Source organism: Thamnophis sirtalis, unplaced genomic scaffold, assembly GCF_051295495.1.
Source record: "Thamnophis sirtalis isolate CommonGarterSnake01/CBP01778 unplaced genomic scaffold, rThaSir2_p1.2 scaffold_3, whole genome shotgun sequence".
Taxonomy (NCBI): Eukaryota; Metazoa; Chordata; class Lepidosauria; order Squamata; family Natricidae; genus Thamnophis; species Thamnophis sirtalis.
In genome coordinates, this window is record NW_028261383.1 from 177,743,241 (window position 1) to 177,768,705 (window position 25,465).

A 25,465-nucleotide genomic window follows, 5' to 3' on the forward strand; every position below is an offset into this window, starting at 1 on the left:
GGGGGCGCCAGAAGGCGGTTCTTCCGGAGCACATGACTCGCCTTCGCCCCGAGCCCTCGGCTAGCGAGGTTTGCAGTTGCCATGGCGACCGGGGGTCGGGTGCTCGGGGCCGGCTCCTGTCGCCGCTGGGCGGGCCTCGGTTTCGGTCGCAGAAGCGCGTGAGCCGGCGCGAGCTCTTTCCGCTACGGCGGCTGGCAGTTCAGGAGACGCAGCTGATATAGGAATAGGTTTTCCTTGTTGAATTTCTGCGGACAAGGATTCACGAAGGGAGGCAGGCAGGCAGGAATGGCCCTGCTACCAGACCGCCGCTCCCAGGAACAGCGGGAAGCAGGCGGGGTTTGAACGAAGCTGTCAAAGTGGGGAGTAAAAGTGGGGAAACACTAAATCCATATATACACACATGTAGGATTGAAAAGGGCCTCGGAGGGCAGCTTCTAGTCAACATCTCAAGACATTTCCTGAAAATCATTACAGAAACAATAAACGAACAACACGGGATGCTTAGAACATAAAACACCTTTTACATCCCCAGGTGAGACGCCTGTGGCACCAACACGTGTCCTCCGTCCATTTAAATAGTTAAAAGAGACATCATATGCCTTTTCTCAATATTAAGTCAGACTTCTGATAAAATATTTTTTATTCTTAAACATGTTTAAGAGCTTTTACTTAGTTCGCTCTGAGCCTTGGGTTTCCTGATTTCATCCTTGCAGATTCAGGCTATTTGCTGGTGGTCTGTTTTAGTTATGTGCCCCTCTTTCAATTTTTTTAAATTAATTTTTTCCCCAAAACAAATACAACACATAAAATCTTCCTTCCTTACATACTGTAGAAAGTGTATCAGTTGGTTACAAAAGGTTTTTGTGCATCTCTTCCACAGTCATCAAACATAATTCATATTAACTCAAGTATTTCAACTCAAATATTTATACATGTTATCCTTGTACCTCCATTTATATTTGACTATAATTATTTAAATGTCCATCATAAAATATACCAAAATTTAATACATAACCACATACTGGCATTTCATTTAATATTTCTAAAATCCTCAAATAACACCGAATCCTTATGTCCTGTCCTAGCATAATATTTAATAAAAGACTTTTTTAATCCTCATTTCCAAATCGCTGTTAGCAATTTTCATCTAGTTTCCTTATATTATACTCATATATATGTATATAGCTTGTCATCATTATCCCTCCTTTATTTGACTATATCCTGTATCATAACATTTTACCCCCTAATAATCAAAGCTTAACTGTATCTAATTTAATTCTTTTTTGTTAACTTTTATATATAATCCAAAAGGATTTCTAATTTTCCTATTATGGGTACCATTCAATATTCATATCCAATTATTACTTATCATAACACTACACATTGTATACATTATTATCATTATCGATCATTTGTTTAATTATATCTATTATTACTAAGTTTCACTAAGTTTAGCTAGTTTTAAATTATATTCTTCCATCTATCAACCTGTATCTTTCCAATAACAAAACAAACTTATATCTTCTGCCATAGTATTTTAACTCAGATATTTATACATGTTACCCTTATGCAGTGGTGGCTTTCAAAAAATTTTGGAACCTACTCTGTGGGTGTGGCCTCCTTTGTGGGAGTGGCTTGCCAGCCAGGTGACTGGGTGGGAGTGGCTTGCCGGTCATGTGACTGGATGGGAGTGGCCAAGACGATGTCACTAAATTCTTTGCCCCAGTGGATGGTCTACAAAAAGAAGATATAAAAAAGGTAATTTATTATTTTGTGCACTTACTACTTAAATAAGATTAAAATAAGTACACAAAACAATAAAAGAGCTACTTACAGAAGGAAAGTAGGTTACTACTTACTTGTATTTCAAAGGTAATAAATACATATTTAATTTTACACATGGTAACAGTTGTTGGAATTATCTTTGCACAACAGTGGAAAAAACAAAGATATGAAAATGAATAAATATTAGAATGTGCAGGAATGAATAAATTAACAATTAAAATCAAGAAGGCTTCCAATACTTTTTTATGTGGGATTTGTTTTATCAATTGCTAACTAACAGAAACAGCAATTAGAAATCTAAAAATATGAAAGAAAACACCAATTATGTAAGGAAAGGTCACTAAAATGTATAAGGAAATATTATTAGTACTTGATCATTATTTATGTTTAGATAACTGCGGGACATTACAAACCCACACACACAAACTATGACAGTGCCAGGAAAACACCAAAAAATAACAATTTCCCCCCAAAAGACTGCAGATGAAACCAGTTTCCTTATATTGTACCCATACATATATGTTCTGACCCCCTCCTCCGTCCAGTAACGAATGCCATGACAAGCTTAAGTAGAATTTCACAGTACTTTATTAGCAGGAAACATAAATCTCGGTGGCTGAAAGCCCAAGCATAACAAACAGATAAGAATCTTGGCAGCAACTCAGACTTCGACAGAGACAGATAACAGCTTCTCCAGAGTTTAGAATGAAGTTGAATCCTGCAAATCAGACTCCTCCCAGAGTCTGTCCTTAAATACAATCTTGAGAGGAGCCTAATTGCAACCACCTGGGTCCAACTATGTTTTGTAACTGCGTAGCTGTTCTCTCTGTCGATCTGCCCGGTGTTGCCAGGCATCCAGGACCACCTCCCTTGTCTCCTCATCACTACTCCAAGGCATGACATCAGGAGCACACTCCCTTCTGCTTTCACCGCTGCTCCATGCCTTAGGTGCCTCCTGGTGGCCAACCAGCCTCTCTGCACCCTGCTTGGAGTCTGAATCCTGTACAGGGTCCTCCACCTCCTCCAGAGTCGACTCATAAGGCCCCTCGCTGGCGGAGTCTGTTTGCAGCTCCAACAGCTCCTGCTGGGCCACAACATACACACACATATATATAGGTTGTCATCATTATCCCGCCTTTATTTGACTATATCCTGTATCATAACATTTTACCCCCTAATAATCAAAGCTTAACTATATCTAATTTAGTTCTTTTTTATTAACCTTTGTATATAATCCAAAAGGATTTCTAATCCTCCTTTCATGAGAACCATTTAGTATTCTTATCCAATTATTACTTATCATAACACAATACATTGTATACATTATTATCATTATCAATTATTTATTTAATTATATCTATTATTACTAAGTTTCACTAGATTTAACTGGTTTTGTTATATTCTTCCATCTATCAACTTGTATCTTTCCAATAACAAAACAATCTCATATCTTCTGCCATTTGTGGTATCAATCCTCTAGTCATCTTCTTGATCAGCTTTGTATGGACTTCTCTTAGCAACTCCTTGCTTATAAGATCTCTCATATAATCTTGATGCCCTCTTTCTGTTTCCTTGTTCGGTTTGTCTTTGATTGTCAGCAGTGTTATCAAAACTTTTGCTAGTTGAATTTTTTCCTTAAGTCCATAATTTTATCTTCTTCTATATCTTGGCCCTTGAAGTAGATTTCCTCTCCATTTAATTCCTCTTTCTGTATTCCATTCTTTCCATTTTCAGGAACAAACCAATTACCATAGATATCAGCAGGTTTGGTCTCTTTATATTTATTTTCCACTTCGGTGTTTTGAGTTTCAATCATCCCATTTTGCATTTGATGAACATTTTCAATTTTTTTCATCATATTTTCTTGTTATGTGCTCTAAGTATTCCAATTGTTTCTCTTTTTTATTTAATAATTTCTGTAGTTCTGAAAGTATATCTTGCAAAGTCAAGACCTCTATTTTTTCTGGGTATTGTGTCATTCTTCACAAACACAGCAACCCTAGCTTAAAAGATTTCTCCTCTCTGATCAAATTTCAAAGGGACATCTGTGCGTCCATCAGTGTGTAGCCAAAACAAAGCCTTGGGCGCCAAGTCAGCAATCTGTGAAAGAAAAGAAAAGAAGAAACATTCCGTTTTGAATATTCAAAGAGTATTCTACTACTTTAAGAGCGTAAACACTCTTAAGGAGTTTCTTTTTGTAAATAGCCACAAAGATAAAGAGGAAAACTTTAATCTGTGAATTATAGAGAGTGACAAAGAGAGAAGAAGCAAACTTAGTCCATCCATTTCAAAAGGCTCCATCCATGTAAATAACATTTAAAAGTAAGATAACCACTGTCCAAAACCATTCCAAATTCAATTCTGCCGCTTGGTTCTTCTATTCTGTAATTTAAATTGGTTTTTGAGTTTTTATAGGCAGACTATTTTTTAAAACAATAAAAAATCCTCACCAGATGAAAACACTTTCTCTTTCCATATCCTTCCGTTTGGGCCGCCCCGACTTTGTCAGCCTTGTGGCTGGAATTTTTGTCATCGGCTTGAAGATCTTCTCTTGCTTCTTTCGAGGATTTTGCGATATCCCAGAGATCAGCAAGACGTAATCTTCCTTTTCACCGTCTCTTCGGGATGGTTTAGGTCCGTTGGGACCACCCAGTGGCAAAAGTATTGGCTGTGGTCTCAGAGCATTGACACCACACAACCATCTTGTTGCGACATTGGCTCCTCCCCCCTCTTTCAATTTTTTATACTTGTCCTTTTTGTCTCACAGTTTATGGGAGAGTTCTTTATGCAACTATGCTGCTTTTCTCTGAGGTCCCTTGTTTTTCTTTCTCTGTAGCATTCTGTTATACTGGACTTTTATAATCTCTGTTTTTCAGTTTCCCAGGCATCTTTATTTGTTTTCCCCTTTAGGATTTCAATCTATAGAATTCTTCCAAAGCTATTTGGACTTTGGGTTAAGGTGCAGCAGCAGCAGCAGGAGACCCAGCAAACACTCCCCCCCCCGCTAGTTAGCACGTGGATTGGGGCCCACTCCCAACCAACCCCAAAACCTGCAATTAGAAAGAAAAACGCCTTCCCTTGGGGTGAACTTTGATAGGAACCGGAAAAAATTGGGATTCTTTGGTACACGTGCTCACCTACATGCAAGAATACAGGCGTGATTTTCCAACCCAAGGAACCCGAGTGCAAATGATTACCTTAGCCCTGGAAGGAGCCGCTGCCAGATGGATGGTGACCCTACATGATGCCGATGCGCCAGAACCGCGGGACTTTTCATGATGGTCCTGCGATGATGTTTCGAGGACCCCCTCGCAGAGCACAAAGCACATGACCACATTAAAGTTGTGAAGCAGGGATGGCGGCCAGTGGCAGAGTGTACCGAAGGATTCCGAGACCTGGCATGTCGTGTGAACTGGCCAGAGGATATCCTGGTAAGCTGGTTCAAGGATGGGCTTGACTGATGACATCTACAATGCCTGTGTGGCCCGAGGTGCACCGAATGACCTACATGAGTGGTATCTCACTACTGAAGATGCTGAGATCAACATGGCCAGGAACCATGGGGTGAGTGTGGAAGAAATCCCCACCCCAATGGAAGCAAGAAGCTTTCAATCTGCAAATGGCATCTTCTCCGAAACCCTCAGCCTGTTTCAAGTGTGGAAAGGAGGGGCACCGAGCTGCAGAATGCCGTTCTCAAATACCGGCTAGGAGACCAGAGCGTTCATTGGGAGGGAAACCTATGAAACCTGGCCAGCGCAGGAAGGAGACGGCCCTGAGGAGCAGGGAGATTGTAGAATCTCCACCTCCTCCCTTCTTTGAGGAGGAAAGCATACTCATTCGGAAGCGACCCAGAGGATGAACCACTGGTAAGGAAACCAATTAAGCCACTTGCCCTCCAACTGGAGAGGGGGGTAAAAATCTCTGCTTTAGTGGCCTCAGGGTGCAGCCGCTGTTTGATCAGCCCAACCCTAGTAAGAAAGTTGAGGATTAATGTAAGGAAGTTGAAAAACCCCATAGCTTTTTGCCAACTAGATGGATCAGTAGCAGGGGGGGGAGGGGAGCCAGCTTCTTTTGCCACTGAGCCTCTACAGATAGGCATTGGGAGCCACGAAGAAATACTTACATTTATAGTGGCACCTGACATGGAATGGCCACTAGTTTTGGGCCTTGCATGGCTGAAAAAACGGAACCCCAAAATTAACTGGAAGCAAGGCACCATCAAAGTTTTTTGCTGAGAATCCACACAAAGAAACTGAAGGGGCAGAGAACCAAGAAACAGCAATGCCTGCCTACACTGTGCCAACCCAGGGCACACCCAAATAATAGATTAGAATAAATAGAATAGAATAGAATAAATTAGATTATATAACTACTGGTGCAAAGTCAATAAAATGGAGACTGGCAGACTCCCCAAATTATGTCCACTAGAGCCAATAAAATTACAATCACAAATCTCTTGGATCAGCAAACTAACAAATTTTGTGAGAAGCTGCGGCCTTCCTGTCTCTTGCATTACAGGAGAACTAAAAAAAAAAGAGCTGCCCAAAGAATTAAGGATATAGAAGGACAAAATGATATAACTATCCCCAGTAAGGTGGGTATCTTGAAATTGCTGAGTAAATACAAGCATACTTTTCAAGTAGACAGCTATTTGAAGTTACAGCTGCCAAAACATCTTAGGGAGATATTTACATGAGCAAGATCCAAACAGCTTGACATAATGGTCAGAGATGGGAGATTCCATTCTATACCCTACAATGAGTATCTCTGCATTTGCAGAGCGGCAGAGGTAGAAGACCTGGCTCACATCTTACTTGATTATTGCTTGTATAAGGGGGTGTGGGGTGTGAGAGACAGGTATCTTGGTCTATATACCAAATGAATGGCCCATTGGGATCCCCATATCCAAACAACTTACCTTATGTCCGGCCAGAACCAGAAAATAACATTTAACACAGCACAGCCCTTAAACAAAATGGTTCTGTTGAAATCTGCATATGTAGGACTGATTGGGGTAGATTGCAGGGGTGACACTGAAGTATAATTTTATCATATTTTATCTATATCTTAAAATATTGTATTCTATTCCACTTTCATTTTAGACTGTATTTTATTCCAGTTCCATTTTAAATCGTATTTTATCAAATTCCATTTTATATTGTTTTTATCAAATTTTAGTAATAATTTGTTTCTGGAACTTTGCACTTTGATATGGCCCAAGGGCTAATCAATAAACACTCATTGTCACAAAAATATCATTATTTCAATACATATTTATTTTACATTACACATATTTGTACATAATAATCTCAATTTTTACAGATGTCCCTCAAATTGTTCCAGTATAACTCTGAAATGCTTTCCCTCACTTCGCTAGCATTTGCAGAGCACAATTAATAGAATGCATAATAGTAAAATTATAAATAAAACTTTCTCTCTTTGCCTGTGAAAGAAGAGACCCCTGTGGTCTCCATATTGAATACATTTGCATATACTTAAAGGCAATATTCTAGAAATGATTATTCTTAATCAATAAAAGTAATTTTCTCTAACTGATTGATAACTTCCTTGTTGTCAAAAGTCCTTATTTAGTTAAGAGATTTTGTATTAGTTTGCTTAATCAATTGGATAACATTATTGTAAATGTTGTAAGACATGAAAAAAATGTGGCTATTTTTTAGTTCTTATTGAAAAAAATAGCATGGAAAAATCTACATCTAACTTAACACATTATACACATTTAATATACCCGTGATGGCAAACCTATGGCACGCATGCCACAGGAGGCACGTGTAGCCATATTTACCAGCATGGCAGCCCTCAACAGCCCTCACCTCCGGGGTGCATGCATGCACCGGCCACTGATTTTCAGCCTTCTGGAGGGCTGGGGGAGGCTGTTTTCACCCTTCCCAGGTTTCAGGAAAGCCTCCAGAGCCCAGAGACGGTGAAAAACAGGCCCAACGCCCCAACCAGAGGTTCGGGAATGAACTTCCAGTTGGTCTTTTGGGCTTGTTTTTCGCCCTCCCCAGGCTCTGGAGGCTTTCCTGAAGCCTAGAGAGCGTGAAAATGCCCCCCCCCCGAGGCCTAAGGAGGGGCAGGGGGAGGCAGTTTCCACCCTCCCCAGGGTTCAGAAAAGCCTCCAGGGCCTGGGGAGGGTGGAAATTCCCTCCGCATGCGAGGGTCATTGACACATGCACAGTGGGGGGGGGGTTGCTCGTGCATACACAGGTGGGGGTCGCTCGCACATGCGCAGGTGGGTGGGCACGCACGTACACAATAGCGCGCGCACACACACAGTTTTGGCACATCTTTAGAAAAAGGTTAGCCATCACTGTTAATCCAAAGTATGAGGCTCTTCTGGTGTATCTTTGAAAATACTTTCTTGCAAGAGTGTTTTGGCTTACAATCATGACACAATGAAGACCAAGCGCAAATCCAGTGTCAAAGCAACAGTGCCCTCCAGATTTACAGTGGGCCTCTACTAGTAACAATATGGTGAAATGTATTAGTTTCTATGCAGTGTTAAGGCATCAAGATTCAAATTTCACCTTTTTTGTGGATGCTAAATACCCTGGCAATTTTAAAAGTTTTATATTTGACCTCCACCTCATTCTAGGAGATTTAATTAGATCCTTTTGTTTAGTACAAACGGCTATCTTCCTAAATTATCTATTTGTTTGGCTGACCTTTGTGATAGTAATAGAAATGTGGTCGCATGCCTTGGACAGTTTGATTGGATTGACTTCTTCCCATGAAGGAGAGAGTACAAGTCCCAGTATGCAAAAAAAGTTCATTCAGAAGACCTTGCCATTTTTTTCTTTAAAATGCTTTTTTCACAATTTGATACTTATGGTAGGAAAGAAAGAACTGGGAGGAAAAGTTGGATGTTGGCATCTTTTCATCTTCATTTCTTTCCAAGCAGGAATTTAAAGTCCAAGGGTTTGGAAAGCATCTCGCAGGTCATCAATTTCATAAAGAGGCTGTGAATCAAGGAGAAATAAGTGATCCAAAAGCACTTGTGGGAATATGAGACAAGATAACAAGATAACTACTGGCAACATCAAGGAAATGTAGGAAGGGGAGGGAAGAAACCAAGGCAAGAGAAGAGCAAGTAGAGGGCAGGGATTCTCTTACACCAAGGAGAAGCAGGAAATGACAAGTGGGAGCAGAGCAGCAAAGAAGAAGGAAGCTCAGTGAAAGAAGTAAATGTTTACCAAAAGAATTCGCCTGAGTTGTCTGGTAAGACGCACGGAGTTTTCATGAAGTCCTTCCCAGGCTTTGAAGGTTTTTTGGCGGTTTTCCACAAAGGTGTTCCAGCAGTAAAAATAGTCTGATAAGAAAGAGCCATGAAACATTCAAATTCCGTTTGATATCTCCTAAGGCTGTGCAAATCTTTCTTTTGGAAGCGTTGCTTTGAGAATTCATGGGGGTATGTATAAAACATCTCTTTTGAAATAAAGGAACTCTGTCTTCACTGGCTGACTTGACTCTTTTAGAAGTTGTTCCCACCTGCCTCCCCGTGCTAATCTTTTGAAGGATTTCTACGGCCTTTATATTCATCTGAATATATAATCATACTGAGTATAATTAGCTTATTTTGCTTCAGGGTCATAATGCAGATATCTTCTAAATTTAATTGTATGATATTACCTTTGTCAAATAATCAGCAGAATGTAATCTGGATTAAACAAAATTAAATTAATTGCAGGGAGAACAATTTTCAAGTCCTAATCCCAAGCATGATGGCAATGAATCAAGTGGTAAGAAAGAAGGGGAACAAAGATACAAAACAGGAGATGCATTAAGCAAACACGGGATCAGCCAAACAGGACTCCAAAGTTCCTCAAAGTATGAGGAACAAGCAAGGCCAGCTTGAAATCTTTGTACACGGGGACAAGAATGACATTGTTGCCATTACTGAAACTTGGTGGGATGAAACCCATGTTTGGAACATATTGCTAGAAGACTTTAAACTGTTCAAAAGAAACAGACCTAACAGAAAAAGAAGTGAAGTTGCATTATCTGGGGGGGAAAATCTCTACAGAAATGCAAAAAAACAAAGATGAAAAACTTGGGTATTATAGAAAGAAACAGAAAAGACACTGCCATAGGTCTATGTTACAGACTATCCAATGAAAGGCAAGAGATGAACTTTTTGCTAATAGGTTAGCTAAGGTGTGCCAGAAGCACATTGCAATAGTATTGGGCAGGGGTGACATTCACATTTTACCCTACCGGTTCTGTGGGTGTGGCTTGGTGGTGGTGGTGGTGGTCCCGTGACTGAGTGGGCATGGCCAACTCGGTGTCCTTCAGGGTCATGCTCACTCAGTCACAGGGCCCCACCACCACCAAGCCACAACCACAGAACTCAGATAGGAAAAAAATGTGTGTATGAGCACATATAATTATAGGGTAAATATTAATATAAATTATAAATAGTTAGATCAGTAGATGGGGATATGAAAATAGATAATTTGATAATACTATTAATTTTGAATGTAATTTAAACATTGTGGGGAATTTTAAAATATTAATGATTGGGAAAGGGGAATTCGTGAGATATTTTTTCGAGAAGAAGAAACAGGGTAAATATCTGGAAAAACTGTAAAAAAGAAATAGAGGGAATATAGTGATGTTAACTATGTATAAATATTGAATAAGAAAAGATAAAGTAATATGTAAACAGAATAATATGATCAAAGTTGATATAGTAAAACTATGAGTAAAAATGATTAATTTGTAAAGATTAGGTGTTTAGTAATGATCTGTAACCTTAAATGAATTAATGGGAAAAGATAAAAGATTATATGAAAGAGATGAATATTAATGAAAGTGGGGAGATTAGAATGTACTGAAATTATGATTATAAATGAGATGTATAAAATGTGACCCGGTCAACACTTTGTCCATAAAATATGTATGATATGGGGGTGGGGGAAGACAAATTGAAATTGTTGAATACTAGCGCGGGAAATACAAGCGCGGGAATAAAGGACTCCCTTCTGATTGGTTCCCGGGCGGAGCCGGTTCAATCCTCAGCCCTGATTGGTCGAGCTACTCGACGCCCCATTGGCTCCTCGTTCAAACCCGGAGGTATAAATCTTTGGCGCGAACCACGCCACGTTGAATCGTAGTCACTCTGTTCTCAATAAAGGTTGCTGTTGCATACCCGCTTTGTCGCGTCCTTTCCCTTCGCTCCAAGATGCAAAACTGGCGACGAGGGTGGGATACCGATTCCCGCGACCACGGAGAGGAACAAGCCAGCTGCCGCCGCGTCTGAACCAGCACGAACGCTATCCTCAGGCTGAGAACTCCGGCAGCGAACGCAAAATTTTCTCCGCCCTCTTCCTCCCCCTCTCTGGCTCCACACCACGATGGCATCAGCGCTTCCTCCTTTCGCGCCATTCGGATCCGCCGGAGAATCATGGGACGGCTTCATGGAGCGTTTCGAGTGCTACTTGATCGCATCGAGGAACCAGGCACAGACCGACGAGGAGAAATGCAGCTTCTTCTTGTCCTGCTGTGAGCCTTCCATGTTCGCCTCTGCGAGAGCCCTGGCCGCCCCGAGGCCAGCCTACAAACTGGGGTGGGACGAGCTGATGTCCAGGCTGAGGAACCACTACGCTCCCTCACCCTCTCTGATCGCACGCCGCTTCACCTTCCGCCGCCGAGTGCAGAAGCCCAACGAATCCATCAGTCAGTTTCTAGAGGCTTTGCGCACAGTGGCCGCCCAGTGCGATTTTGCAGACCTGGAGGAGAACCTCGTGGAGCAGTTTGTATGCGGGGTCCGCGATGTGCATTTGCGCAGCCGCATGCTCCGGAACCACAAAATCACCTTGGTGCAAGCCGTAGAGACCGCGCGAGCAGCGGAACTCTCCGAACAATCTACGGCCGACATCGAACGCCTCCAGCTGAAAACCCCCGCGGAAACAGACGGCCCGAGCCTCTCAGACACCCGCTCTCAGCATGAGCCACCCTCGATGACCTTCCCCCCAACGGACCGCCTCCACCCGGGGAACGGGGGACAAGCCGATGCGAACTTTTCGGACAAACGCGCCTCACCCGGCTACTCCCTTCCTCGAAGCCCTTATCGAGACTCTGAACCTACACCCCAACCAGACTGCACGGGGCCACTGTCGGACACTCCTGTTGCCACGGAGACGCCACCCCGGACAAATGGACATCGGGCACGGGACCCGGGGCCAGCGCCATCTCACGGGGCCGTGTCGCAGATTCACCGCCCCGCCACGGACACACCTCCGCCGGCGTTTCCCCCCCCGACGACAACCGCCGGGGAGCCACGAAGGTCGGGACGAGAACGTCACCGTCCCGCCTACTTACAAGACTATGTTTGCCCTTCCTAAGGGGACTCTTTGACTAGGGGGGGGAGGGGTGTTGAATACTAGCGCGGGAAATACAAGCGCGGGAATAAAGGACTCCCTTCTGATTGGTTCCCGGGCGGAGCCGGTTCAATCCTCAGCCCTGATTGGTCGAGCTACTCGACGCCCCATTGGCTCCTCGTTCAAACCCGGAGGTATAAATCTTTGGCGCGAACCACGCCACGTTGAATCGTAGTCACTCTGTTCTCAATAAAGGTTGCTGTTGCATACCCGCTTTGTCGCGTCCTTTCCCTTCGCTCCAAGATGCAAAAGAAATAAAACTTAAAAATAAAATAAAAAAGATGACACATAGCAGGGAGAAAAAAAAAACCTGCTTAATTTATTATTTGCATCTATCTTTAAACAAAAGGAAAAAACAGTCCAATCTAATTAAAGCAATACTTTAAAAGACAAATTAGAATATAAATCAAAATAGGCAAGAGAACAATAAGAAAAGACTTATTCGCTACTCTAAATGAATTCAAATCACCAGAACCAGATGGATTACATCCCAGGAGTTGACAGAAGGAGTTGACCGATGTGATCTTGGAATCACGGAAACATATCTGTCAAGGATTTTGGAGTACTGCAGAACTAATAGAGGACTGGAAAAGAACTGATATGTTTCCAGTCTTCAAAAGTGGGGGAAATGGATCCAGGAAACTACAGAAGAATCAGCCTGACATTAATATCTGTGAAGATTCTGGAAAAGATAATCAAGCAACAGAACTGTAAACACATAGAAATAAGCAAAGCTATTTCCAGAAACCAGTATGTATTTGTCAAAAGTGCTAGACAGCCCTTTTTGCATTCTTTGACAATGACTAAATTAATTGACCAGTGAAATGCTCTGGACATAGTACACTTCATCAAGGCATTTCACAAGGTAGACCACAGCCTACCTCTTGTTAAGACAGAAAAATGTGGAATAGACAGCATACTGCCAGATGGATTCATAACTAGCTGACCAACTGTACTTAACATGTAATCCTTAGTGGAATTACATTCACATGGAGAGAAGCATGCCATGGGGTATTCCGATGTTCTGTCTTAGACCTAGTGCTCTTCAGTATCTTCCCCTAGATGAGGGGATAGAAGGGAAACTCATAATTTTTTTTAAATGACACCAAGCTCTGGTAATAGCCAACACCTTAGATTATAGGCTCAAGATCCAAAAGAATTTTAAGAGACTTGAACACTGGGCTTATCCAACAAAATGCAATTCAGTAATGAGAAAAATAAGGTTTTACACTTAAAATAAATAAATCAACAGCATAGGAATAAAATAGATGGAATGTCGCTCAACAACAGTTACTATGAGAGGGACCTAGATGTCCTAGTGGATAATGTGCTACAGCTGCCAAAAGAGTAAATGCAGGCCTAGGCTGCATCCACAAAGAGATAGTATCAAGAGCATGTGAGGTGCTTTATACCGCAGTGGTAAGAACAAATATGGAATAATACTGCATCCAGTTTTGGTGACCACAAAAAAAAGTTGAGACTCTAGAAAGAGTAAAGCAACAAAGATGATTAGTGGACTATATGATGAACAGTTGTGTGAACCAGGTGTGTCTAGTGTAATAGAGAGAAGGATTAGGGCTGATATGATAGCAGTCTTCCAATATTTGAGAGTCTTATCACAGGGGACAGATCTATTCTTCAAAGCACCTGAGGACAGAACAAGAAGTAATGGATGGAAAATCATTAAATAGAGATCCAACATAGCTTGAAGGAGCATTTTTCTGTTATGGAGAACAATTAAGCAGTGGAATAGCTTGCCTCCAGGATTTGTGGGTACTCTGTCACTGGAGGATTTTAAGAAAAGATTGGACAGCCATCTTTCTAGAATAATATAGGGTATCCTGCTTCAGCAGGGGGATGGACAAGAAGACGTCCAAGGCCACTTCTATTATTCTGATTATAAAAAGCATGTGATATTTTCCCTACCTATTCTCAATACTATTTCCACCTCAATATCCTGTTATTAGAGCCAAGGTGGCACAGTGGTTAAATGCAGCACTGCAGGCTACTGCTAGATCAGCAGGTCAGCGGTTCAAATCTCACCGGCTCAGGGTTGACTCAGCCTTCCATCCTTCCGAAGTGGGTAAAATGAGGACCCAGATTGTTGGGGGCAATATGCTGACTCTCTGTAAACCGCTTAGAGAGGCCTGAAAGGCCTATGAAGCGGTATATAAGTCTACTGCTATTAGACTGCGGTAGTTTTATTAGGTCCGGTGAGGGCTAATTGTGGTTTCCATACTGGTGAAAGTGGTTTTGAAACTCTAAAACAGAGGTACTAAACTTACATTCTGCAAAGTTTTGGTTAGAGTTTTTAGATATAGATATTTTAACATAATGTGGTCCACAGCCTGTGGGCTGGACATGTCTGCTTTACAGTGTTGGCTATATTTTGCAATCACAATTATTTATTATTCTAGATGCTATCATTCTGCAATATCTTACCTTTGAATGTCATGATGGCAATCTGAGCACCTGCACGGTGTAGACGTCTCAACCCTTCGGGCTCAGCATTGCGCTCCTCACAGAAATACAAACGGGCAGCAAAAATGCGCAGTGTCAGGTTAGGATATGCACACAAGAAGTCAGCCACATGCCGGGCACAGTCGTAACATGGGCTCCAGGAGGTGAACCAAGTAATACGATAGCAGTGCCTCGGATCCAGATCCCAAGTGGAAATGTAACGCAGGAAGAGAACTTCAACATGGCAACCTGCCTAAATAACAATGGTACAGAAAAACTGGGATATGACCATCATACAATGAAAGGTAGAGCCTATAAAAACAAGGATATAAAAAGTCTATAAAAAAACCCAAGGATATTGGTTTTTTTACAGGCTCAATCCCAATCAGGATTGTAACACATAGATGACATCATGTCAAGTTGCTAGTGAAAAGTTGTATATATCTGATTGTTTTCTTCCTATATTCACACTCCTTCATACATAGAAATAATATCAAGTCAAAGAATCTGTCTGTCTGTCTGTCTGTTTGTCTGTCTGTATAATATTTCTGAGTGGACAACAGATTTTAATTTAACACATTCCAGGTATTGTTTTGCCATTTATAAATTATATTGCTGATTCTTAGCTGTCAATATTGGGAAGATATTTAGATAATTGGCAGAGAAAATGATACAATGGGTGACGAAGGTGCACTTCTGGGTTGATAACTTAATCAGGAGGTCATTTCAAATAAGGTTTCTACATATATATGATTTAAGTTCCAGAGCTTCTTTTAACCTTTTAAAGTTATCTGTCTTGTTTCTTTACAACATGCATCTAGTTCCATTTACTAATCATGCTGGCATTGAGATGTTTCCAGGCACAATTCCTAAAATTATCAATTAAAAGGCAGCTATTTCATTTTTCCCTCATTAGGTATTTGATACAGGGGTGGGTTCCTGTACTGGTTTGTACAAGTTCGCGTTGCATGCACACGCTACTCGCTTTGTTCGTGCGCGTGCCCCCCACCCCCGCTCTTTGCTTGTGCATGCACAGTCGACTTTAAATTGTTCAGTGCATGCACAGAAACATGCTGGCAATGGCAGGTGAAACCAGGGAACTGGTTCAGGGGTGTGGCGAACCTGGGTCATTGCCAGTTCTGCGACTCAGGCCAAATCACCACTACCGGTTCAGCCAAACCAGGCCAAACAGGGAGCAACCCACCTCTAATTTGATAGCAGGAAAAAGATAGACTCTTTAGAAGTGATGGATGAGGTCAAATGATTCAAGGTAATTTTAAAGAAAACTAAAACTGAGTGTAGCCAAAAATAGATCTTTGGTCCTATGATATTTATTAGGGATATTTTTTTTCTCCTCTTAATATTCAGTCTAAATCTGGCTTTCTATCATTTAAATCCATTACTCTATATTCTGCAAGGAGAGAAAAGATGTACTGATCTTCTTCCATATGATATTCTTTAAAACATTTGACTAATGTATGCTACACCTCCACCTGACTTTTTTCCCCAAGACTAATCTATCTAACTCCATCATTTTTTCTTCATTGGTCTTAAAAATCACCCTTGTTGCTCTTCACCAATCATGTTTTAATTTCCTTGAATCTTTAAAATGTAGTAATTAGAACAGGATATAGTATTCGAGATGAAATCTGAACCAAGCAGAATAAAATAGAACAATTTCTTCTGATTTAGAAATCACAGGTATACTTATGTTAATGGAATCTAAAACTGCATCTCTCCTTTTTGCAACTGTGTCATATTTATTTGCTGCTATCCCAAACTCTTAATAAAAGCAGATCTGCAGTTATACCACATTGCTTAGTGGGACTATCGAGAACTTTGTATGAGTTATGGCATTCTATTAAGAAACAAGGATGGACATTTTAACAAAACTTAAGGTCAGGCATTTGCTGGTGCATAAAACTCTATGGGACTATGGGTTATATAACTTGCTAATTCACTTGGGTTAGCATAAATAACTTGCAAGTATGCAAATTTGAAATTTAGGGTAGAAAACAACTGTTTTTCAGATCTTAGCAGAGGAGCCAACAAATTGGCCTGATTAAAAAAAGAGGAGGATCTAGGTATAGAAAACTAGAAAATATGATGATGGACCAAGGTAAGGCATTAGAAAATTTGGTGGATCAAAAAGACTGGATAATCACAAGTCAAAATCAGTGTAATGTACATTGTACTCTAAGCATCTTGACCTATTAGGGATAGGATAGGCAAAACATGAAAAGATATAAAAATGCTGGTGGGGGAGGAGCCAAGATCACGACGATATGGTCGTGCGATCTCAATGCTCTGAGACCGCAGCCAATACTTTTGCCGCTGGGTGGTTCAAACGGACCTAAACCGTCCCGAAGAGACTGTGAACAGGAAGAATACTTCTTGCTGATCTCGGGGATATCGCAAAATCCCTGAAAGAAGCAAGAGAAGTTCTTCAAGCCGGCGGCAAAAAATCCAGCCAAGGCTGACAAAGTTGGGGCGGCTCCAAAACGGAAGGATACAGAAAGAGAAAGTATTTCCAGCTGGTGAGGAACTTTTACTGTTTTAAAAAGAGACTACCTATAAAAACTTTAAAATTAATTTAAATTGAAGAATAGAAGAGTCAAGCGGCGGAATTAAATTTGGAATGGTTTTGGACAGTGCTTATCTTACTTTTTAATTGCTATCTTCATGGATGGAATTATTCAAGCCTTTTGAAACGGATGGATTAAGTTTTCTTCTTCTACCTTCTCTTTATGATTCTCTGTAATCTATAGGCTAAAGTTTTCCTCTTTCATTGCTGTTGCTATTTTTCTAATTCATTTAAATATTGGACTCCTTTTTCTAACCTGAAATACAAAAAAGATACAAAAGGAAACTTTTTAACAGCATAACTGCTGCTCGGAGGCTGGGAGGTTTTTGTTCTTTCACGGGTTGTTTTTGACTTGGCACCATAAGGTTTTACTGCTTGGCTACAAAGAGTGATAAGAAGGAAAACACACATGGCCTTTTAGAGTGGAAACAACATCCTTTGTGAGTCTATGCTTTAATCTTATTAACCTTCCAAGCTAGAGCAGCTGTGTTTGTTAGAATGGCACAACTCCAAACAAAATAGAAGTCTCAAATTTGCAAAAGATACTTTCAGAAATACAGAAATTATCAAATATTATATGAAAGAATAGATGAAAAACTGGAATACTTACAGCACATAACAATAAAATATGATAAAAAAATTTAGGATGTTTATCAAATGCAAGACGGGGTGATTGAAACTCAAAAAAACCAGAGTGGAAAATGAATATAAAGAGATTAAACCTGCTGATATTTATGGTGATTGGTTTGTCTCTGAAAATGAAAAGAATGGAATACTGAAAGAGGAATTAAATGGAGGGGAAATCTATTCCAGAGGGCAGGATATAGAAGAAGAAAAAATTAAAGAATCCATGGACTCAAAGAAAGAAATTCCACTAGCAAAAGTATTGATAACATTGCTGACAATCAAAGACAAGCTGAATAAGGAAACAGAAAGAAGGCATCAAGATTATATGAGAGATCTTATAAGCAAGGAGTTGCTAAGAGAAGTCCATACAAAGCTGATCAAGAAGATGATTAGAGGATTGGCACCACAAATGGCAGAAGATATGAGATTGTTTTGTTATTGGAATGATACAGGTTGAAAAATGGAAGAATATAACTTAAAAGCAGTTAAACTTAGTGAAAGTAATAATAGAGATAATTAAATAAATAATTGATAATGATAATAATGTATACAATGTGTTGTGTTATGATAAGTAATAATTGGATAGGAATACTGAATGGTACTCATGAAAGGAGGATTAGAAATCCTTTTGGATTATATATACAAAGGTTAATAAAAAAGAAAATGGCAGAAGATATGAGATTGTTTTGTTATTGGAAAGATACAGGTTGATAGATGGAAGAATATAACTTAAAAGCAGTTAAACCTAGTGAAATTTATTGATAATAGATATAGCTTAAATAAATAATTGATAATGTTACTATTGTATACAATGTGTAGTGTTATGATGAGTATAATTGGATATGAATATTGAATGGCACCCATGTAATGAAGATTAGCAATCCCTTTGGATTATACAATAATAATAATAATAATAATAATAATAGAAATAAGTTAGATACAATTAAAGTTTTGCTTATTAGGGGGAAAATGTTATGATACAGGATATAGTTAAATAAAGGAGGGATAAAAATAACAATGCATATATAGATATGGGTATAACATAAGGCAACTGAATGTAAACTTTAAACAGTGATTTGGAAAGGAGGATTAGAAAACTTTGTTATTAAATATTATGGATGTTTAGCTAGAATAGGACATAAGGATTTAGTGTTAGTGGAGGATTTTAGCAATAGAAAGGCCAGTATGTGGTTATGTATTTAACTTTGATATATTTTATGATGAAGGACGTTTAAACAATTATAGTCAAATGAAAATGGAGTTATAATGATGGTGACATGTATAAATATTTGAGTTAAAATATTTAAGTTAAAATGAGATATGCTTGTTGACTGTGGAAGAGATGTATGAAAGGTGTTTTTTTTGTAACCAACACTTTCTATAGCATGTAAAAAAGGATGATGTATTTGTTTTAAATTTAATTTTTTTAAAAAATTATTAAAAGAAAAGATATAAAAACATCAGGTGCAAGATGTTATGTTTTTAGAAGGAACTATTCTACTATATTGAAATCAAATTCTCTTTCTTTCACCATCATTATTTGCTTCTACAATCTTTAGTTATCTGCCACCAAGTTCTATATAACAGAACTTCACATTTTTGCCTTCCTCCTTTTTAGGCTGTCTTTGCTATTGAAATAAAGTGTTAAAATCTATCTCAGACTTTTGAAAAATGAGGGAATATGGGATAGCACTCTTCAAATATCTTAAAGGAATTCATGAGAAGACTGTAATGAAATCTGTTCCCTGTCTTCCCAAAGTGGATTAAGGAAAACATTTTAATTGGTTAATGGAAACCTATCACACAAATGAAAGCGTTCACCTGGAAACATTGGAGAGGAAAGCAGAATGTTTCTAGAACCAGCTTCACTTTTTGCCAAAGACTGGGCAATTTTGGCACAGGAAATAATCATTCTGTTCAATGTTCGAAAAATAACTGAAAGAGGGTAGGAGTTTTTATGCAAAAATCAAAACTACATTATCCATATTATATTGCAATTTATTTAATCTGGAAGTGACATGAATTGGCAAAATCATGGAACAATGCTCGCCAAAGCATTCAAAATAAATGCTTCATGAAGCATGTCAACACTCCTCAATGCATGTTAATTGCACCCATCAAAGGATTTTTAAAGCTCTCCTCACCAGTCATTATGCTTTGCTGGTGGCCCCAGAGATGTGGTCTGTATATGCACACAGATATATATACAAATATGGTAGCTGCCTTGAACAGTTGCTTTAGCATTTCAAAAACTCAGTTTTGCTTTGTGTAGCATTGCTTTTTTCTTTGCACAGCCCTTTCACTGGTTCACAGGAAGACTAGTATTTGAATAAGCAAAATGATGGACTGTAATGAAATATGCAAAAACCCAGAGTTACCTGACCATGTGGAGACCAAGGCAGCCTTGCCCCTTGCTTTCACTTTTTGTAGGCTTCTACTAAAAAAGACCCAATGGGAGCTAAATCTGTGTCCCTTTACCTTATTACGCAGATATCCAAAATCGAGGGAGCAGGATGTGGCACTATTCCGCTGTTTTACTACATAACAAAGGTAAGTTTCATGACGGCCTTTAGCCCATCTCATGTTCTTGAAATGGTAGAGAAATTTCTTTTGCTTCATTAGAAGACTGCAGGGAGGCAGGAACATTAAGAAAATTAATAGCACATATTTATAAATGAAGGTCAATATGAGGGAGCCACAGGACAAATCAAGAACTTGACCAAAGATTAGATTAAAAATGATGAACTCATTTAGTAGTAGATAGTCAACTAGTAGATAGTCAACTAAAGTATTATCATTTTGTGCTAGGTGAAAGAATATATCCTATATATTCAAGCATATAATATTAAAACAACAAAAGAAAATCAATGGATATAGTTAATTTAGTATATACTGCCATGACAAGATCAACATGTTCCCCTGTAAGTTTTGGAAACCCTCCATCAGCTTCTTTAATCAGCTTATCTTTGGTTATCAGTAGTGTTTTTGTCAAAGTTTCTCTCCTTAAATCCATCCATTCTTCTCTTTTTTCTTCCCTACCTTGAAATCTGTAGTAAAGCACCTTTCCATCTATCTTCCCTTTCCTTGTTCCACTCTTTCAATCTCCAACCACACTCAGTTCACTGTCAATATTCATGGTTATCTTGTCTCTTTGTTCATTTTTCCCTTGGGTTTTTAGGACTCTAGCCTCCACATTTTCCATTTGCTGAATATCTTCCATTTTTCCATACTGTTTTACCACATTAAAATTTATATTTTCAATATTTTCCCATCTCTTCTCAATTCTCTCTGTTGTTTCTAATAATTTTTGAATTCCAAACATAAACTGTTGTAATGTTATGGTTTCTTTTTGAAGACGTGCCAATCTTCCAGTTAGTAAACACTGCCACTCTAGTTTAAATACAAACCTTTGTTTTTACTTCTTTCCAGCTACCAACAAGCATCCAGAGAGCACCTGCATAAAGAACCCATGCTCTTCTCTATAAACAAGCTGAAGCCTTTGAAGTGCAAGCTCACAATGATCAAAGGGGAAAAAGAAAAAGCAATGTTTCCAGGTCTCAACCTCCAACCTCCAAGTGGCAGTGTTTCTTTTCCCTCTAAGATTACTACCGTCTTTATATTCCTTTTATATCTTCTTTATATTTCAGGCTTAAAAGAAATAAAGTTCTTAAATGAAACAAAATAAAAAGAAAAAAATCCATCCCAACCAGTATTGTAGAAATAAAGGAAAAGATTTAATCCATAGGTAGAAGAAAATCTGATACTTTCAATTTAAAAAGTAAAAAATGTTCACAAAACTCCCATCAATAGAAAAAAATAAAATTAAAAGATAACACACTGTCCAATAATGCTTAGTTTTGCTGCTTATTTCCTTTTCTTTACCAGTTTAATTTAACTTCAATCTTTTTTGGGCAGTCTTTTATAAAAATAAGGTTTCCTCACCAGATGGACACACTTTCTCTTTCCGCTTTCCTCCTGTTGCGGAGCTGTCCCTACTTCAGTAGCTTGAGGTTGTGCTTTTTGTCACTGGCAAGAAGAGATTCTCTTGGATCAATCAGGGACTTTGCGATGTCCCTGAGATCATCAAGACGTACTCTTCCCTGTCACCATCTCTTCGGGATGGTTAGGTCCAGATGGACCATTCAGCGGCAAAAGTGTTGACTGCAATTTCAGAACTCCGAGATCGCACATCCATATCGTTGCAACATCAGCTCCTGTCTCCCCATTCCAGTCTTGTATGTCTTTTTCTACAGCCCCATATGGAGTTGTCCTATTTATCTTGTCCTATTTATCTTTCAATTTGTCAGAGAGACCCTTGTGCAGCCATGATGGTTTCTTCTTGGATTTCTTGTTTTTCGTTCTCAGTGGTATTATGCTGGTGTGGGATTTTATGATCATATTTTTCAGAGTTTCCCAAGATTCTTGAGTTGTTTTCCTCTTTAGGATTTTCATCCAAGGAATCTTTCCCAAGTTCTCTCTGAGTTTATTAAAATTGCTTGTGTTTGCATTATGTGGAATTCTAGCATGACATGGTCATTCTCACCCAAGGTTCCTGCAGTTTCAACTCCCTGTATCACTTCTTCTCTGTTTGTAAGGATTAAGTCCAATGTGGCCGTCTCTCTAGTTTTCTCTTCTACCTTTTGGACAACAAAGTTGTCAGTTAGGTTGTTTAGGAACTTAAAATTTGAATCACGCATCAGAGGCGAATATTTTAATGTATTCTTTTTAAAATTGTCCCAATTAATTAATTATACATGGATTTATCAATATTGGTATACTGATATTCTAGAATTTTGATATTCAGATTTTTAAAAAACCCCAACCCAAATTGGTGATATCTACCAAGATTGTGTGAGGAGTTCTATTGTACGAGGATCTCTATTGCATGTGTTTGTTCGCCGCCCTGAGTCCCCCCGGGAATATGGCAGCATACAAGTATAATAAATACAAATAAATAAATACAAATACAAAAATTTATATATTTTACTATCACCATACCACAATTTTCATTTAGTTAAGATTCAAAGACACAGCCACCTGCTGGCATTTTTCTCTCCTCTTCTCTCCACAAACGCAAAAAGCAACAATCTCTAAACAACAATCTATTAATATGTGTTAACAAAATGACCATTTAAAGTCTAAGACAATCTAAAGGGAAAAGGAAAAATGTTGACATTTCTAGTTAATAATCACCAAAGTGTATGTTAACCTTCCCTTTTGTTTTTATAGTTGAAAGACAGAAAAAAAAACAATTGTTTGCCATTTTCTACTCCAAATTAAAATGCCTAGTTGATAATCTCCAAGATATACATTAACATTCCCTTTTATTATTGTAATTAGAGAAAGACAGAGAAGAAAAGAAAACAATTGTTTGCTATTTACGTCACCTCACCTCTTATTCTAGTCCAAATTATTTATAGCTTCATAACAAGGTCTGAAACACAAATTAATAGGCTTTATCATACCACCAAAACTCAGTTGCAATTTGTGGCCTGGTTATTTATTCTAATTAAGGTTATCCTTTCATTGTTAATATCATGATAGCAACTAAACATTCAATGATAATCTATAAGAGTCTACAAAATACTAAAATCCCTACTTATTAACCATCAAAAATTAGCTAATTTTTATCATCAATTGGCATTATCAGCCAGTGTCTTTCCAGTAGCAAAATAATCCTTTCTCTCTCACCAGCAGTTGTGTCATTTCACTTATTAGAATCTTTTCAGAGTTTAACATTTCTCTCCGCACTCTGTAGCTTAAAGGATCTCTCATGTAGTTTCGTAGTTGTTTAATTGTTATTAACGTAGCTTTGGTTATCAAACTTGTTTCTGGATATATTTGTCTTCTTAGTTCTATCTTTTTCACTCTTTTTTTCCCTCCTGCATCTTGAAGTTGAAAGAAAGGCTCCAAGTTGTCAAAAACACTTTTCCAGCTTCCCTTCTTTTCACTTTCACTCGTATTTAGTCCATTGATGGATTCATCTGACAGCTTATCTTTATTTTCTATGTTTCCATTCTCTTCTTTGATCTCTGGGGCTCCAACCCCCTCCTCTTAACTGTAGCATCCCATAAACTGTCCCATTTCTTGCCAAATCTCTCAAGTCCTTCTGCAATATTTTGAAGTCCAGCCAGGATGTTTTGGATTATTAGATTTTCTTCCTCTGAATATTGATCCATTTTTCAAAATGCAAAGAAATATAAAGGAAAAAAAATAGGAAAAGGAATCTGCCACTCTTGGCTGTCAAAATTTTAGGAAATGGGTCTGTATTTATTTTGAATCTTAGACACCAGTTCTTTCAAAGTTTTTAAAATAGTAGGGTTTTTATTCTTGCTCGTCTTTTCCTTCACTTGCCAAAATATTTATCAGAAGCACTAACAAAAACAGGTTTCGTGCTTTGAGTCTTATCAGGTATTATAAGCAAATTCCAAACCCTTCCATTGCAAGGTCAGTGAAACCAAGTGAAGCAGAACAAAGGATACATTGTATCCAAAACAGAAACAAAGTTCAGACTTTGGCTTCCAGGTGGCAGGTTCAATAATTAGTCAATTTTTTTTTTTGCTTTCCTTTAAATATATTTCATATAGTTTTAACCAATAGAAGGAAAAATTTGTTGAAGTAAGAGAAGAAATTTAATTTAGCCAACAAAAAAAAATTAGGGTAGTAAAAAGGAAAAAATAGAAAAAAACGATCAGTCCATAGACTACAAGCAGGGAGACAGGAAATGTTGCAATTACTTCAATCCACAAAACATCGTTACTAACTAGAGCAGGAAATCTTCTAGTAGCAGTCCAATAAGTGTCAAAATCGCCGCTTTATTCTTACTTTGGGGACTAGTTGTTGTTGTTTTTTTAAGAAAAAAAGTTTCTTAACACGGATCTTCTGAAAGTAAAAAAAGAAAAAAAAACCTCACCAGATGCATTCTCACGCATTCGCTTCGTCTCTTCCTTCAGGAGCTGTCTCTGACTATGCCAGCCTGGGGGCTGCCTTTTTGTCCTCAGTTGGAAGCACTACTCTTGGGTCAAACAGGGACTTTGCGATGTCCCTGTGAACACAGCAAGGCTTTGGCTTCCCTGTCACTATCTCTTCGGGACGGTTTAGGTCCTACCAGACCGTCCAAAGACAAAAGTTTCATCGACGGACCCGGACTGTCGGGTCCATGCGATGTGTTGTTGTGACGTTGGCTCCTCCCATCCCCCCTGAGAAAATGCTTTGATGACCCGCTCTCCGAGCGAAAGGCCAGAACCAAAATGAAAACCCTTACTCAGGGAAAGAATCCATTGGCTGAATACATCCAAGAGTTTCGGAAGAAGCTTTAATAGACAGTTTTATGGATGGCCTGAACAAATATATATACCAGAACTGTGTTAACAGCCCCCCCCCCCTGTAACCTTCAACGTTGGTACAAATTGGCAGCAGATGTGGAGATTGATCTAGCCAGGGATAAGTACCACGAAGACAGTGAGAAAGAGAAAAATCCCCCTCCCGCCCCCCCCCCCAAAGGAACTCCGAAAGGAGGAAAAAGTTGGTCTAAAAGCAAGCCCCAGTTTTCCACTTGTTTCCGATGTGGGAAGGAGAGGCAACTCTCCTAAAATCAAAAGGGGAGGCC

General features: G+C 39.1%; 1 protein-coding gene and 1 long non-coding RNA gene across 3 annotated transcripts; one reads left to right on the forward strand and one right to left on the reverse strand.

Annotated features, from left to right (window-relative positions):
• Positions 1-514: 514 nt before the first annotated feature.
• LOC106541807 (uncharacterized) lies at positions 515-24,768 on the forward strand. Of its 2 annotated transcripts, none has more exons than XR_015696095.1 (3): positions 515-532; positions 20,347-20,406; positions 21,286-24,768. It is a non-coding gene; the product is annotated as an uncharacterized LOC106541807 (long non-coding RNA). The 2 variants fall into 2 exon arrangements; XR_015696094.1 differs by lacking the exon at positions 515-532 and adding an exon at positions 8,932-9,024.
• AICDA (activation induced cytidine deaminase) lies at positions 8,685-21,187 on the reverse strand. Its single transcript, XM_087711112.1, has 4 exons — positions 20,335-21,187; positions 14,628-14,898; positions 9,000-9,115; positions 8,685-8,765 (listed from the first exon to the last, which is right to left on the reverse strand). Exons 1-4 carry the CDS (start codon positions 20,500-20,502, stop codon positions 8,712-8,714), a joined length of 609 nt encoding a protein of 202 aa, XP_087567238.1. The 5' UTR covers positions 20,503-21,187; the 3' UTR covers positions 8,685-8,711.
• Positions 24,769-25,465: the final 697 nt, after the last annotated feature.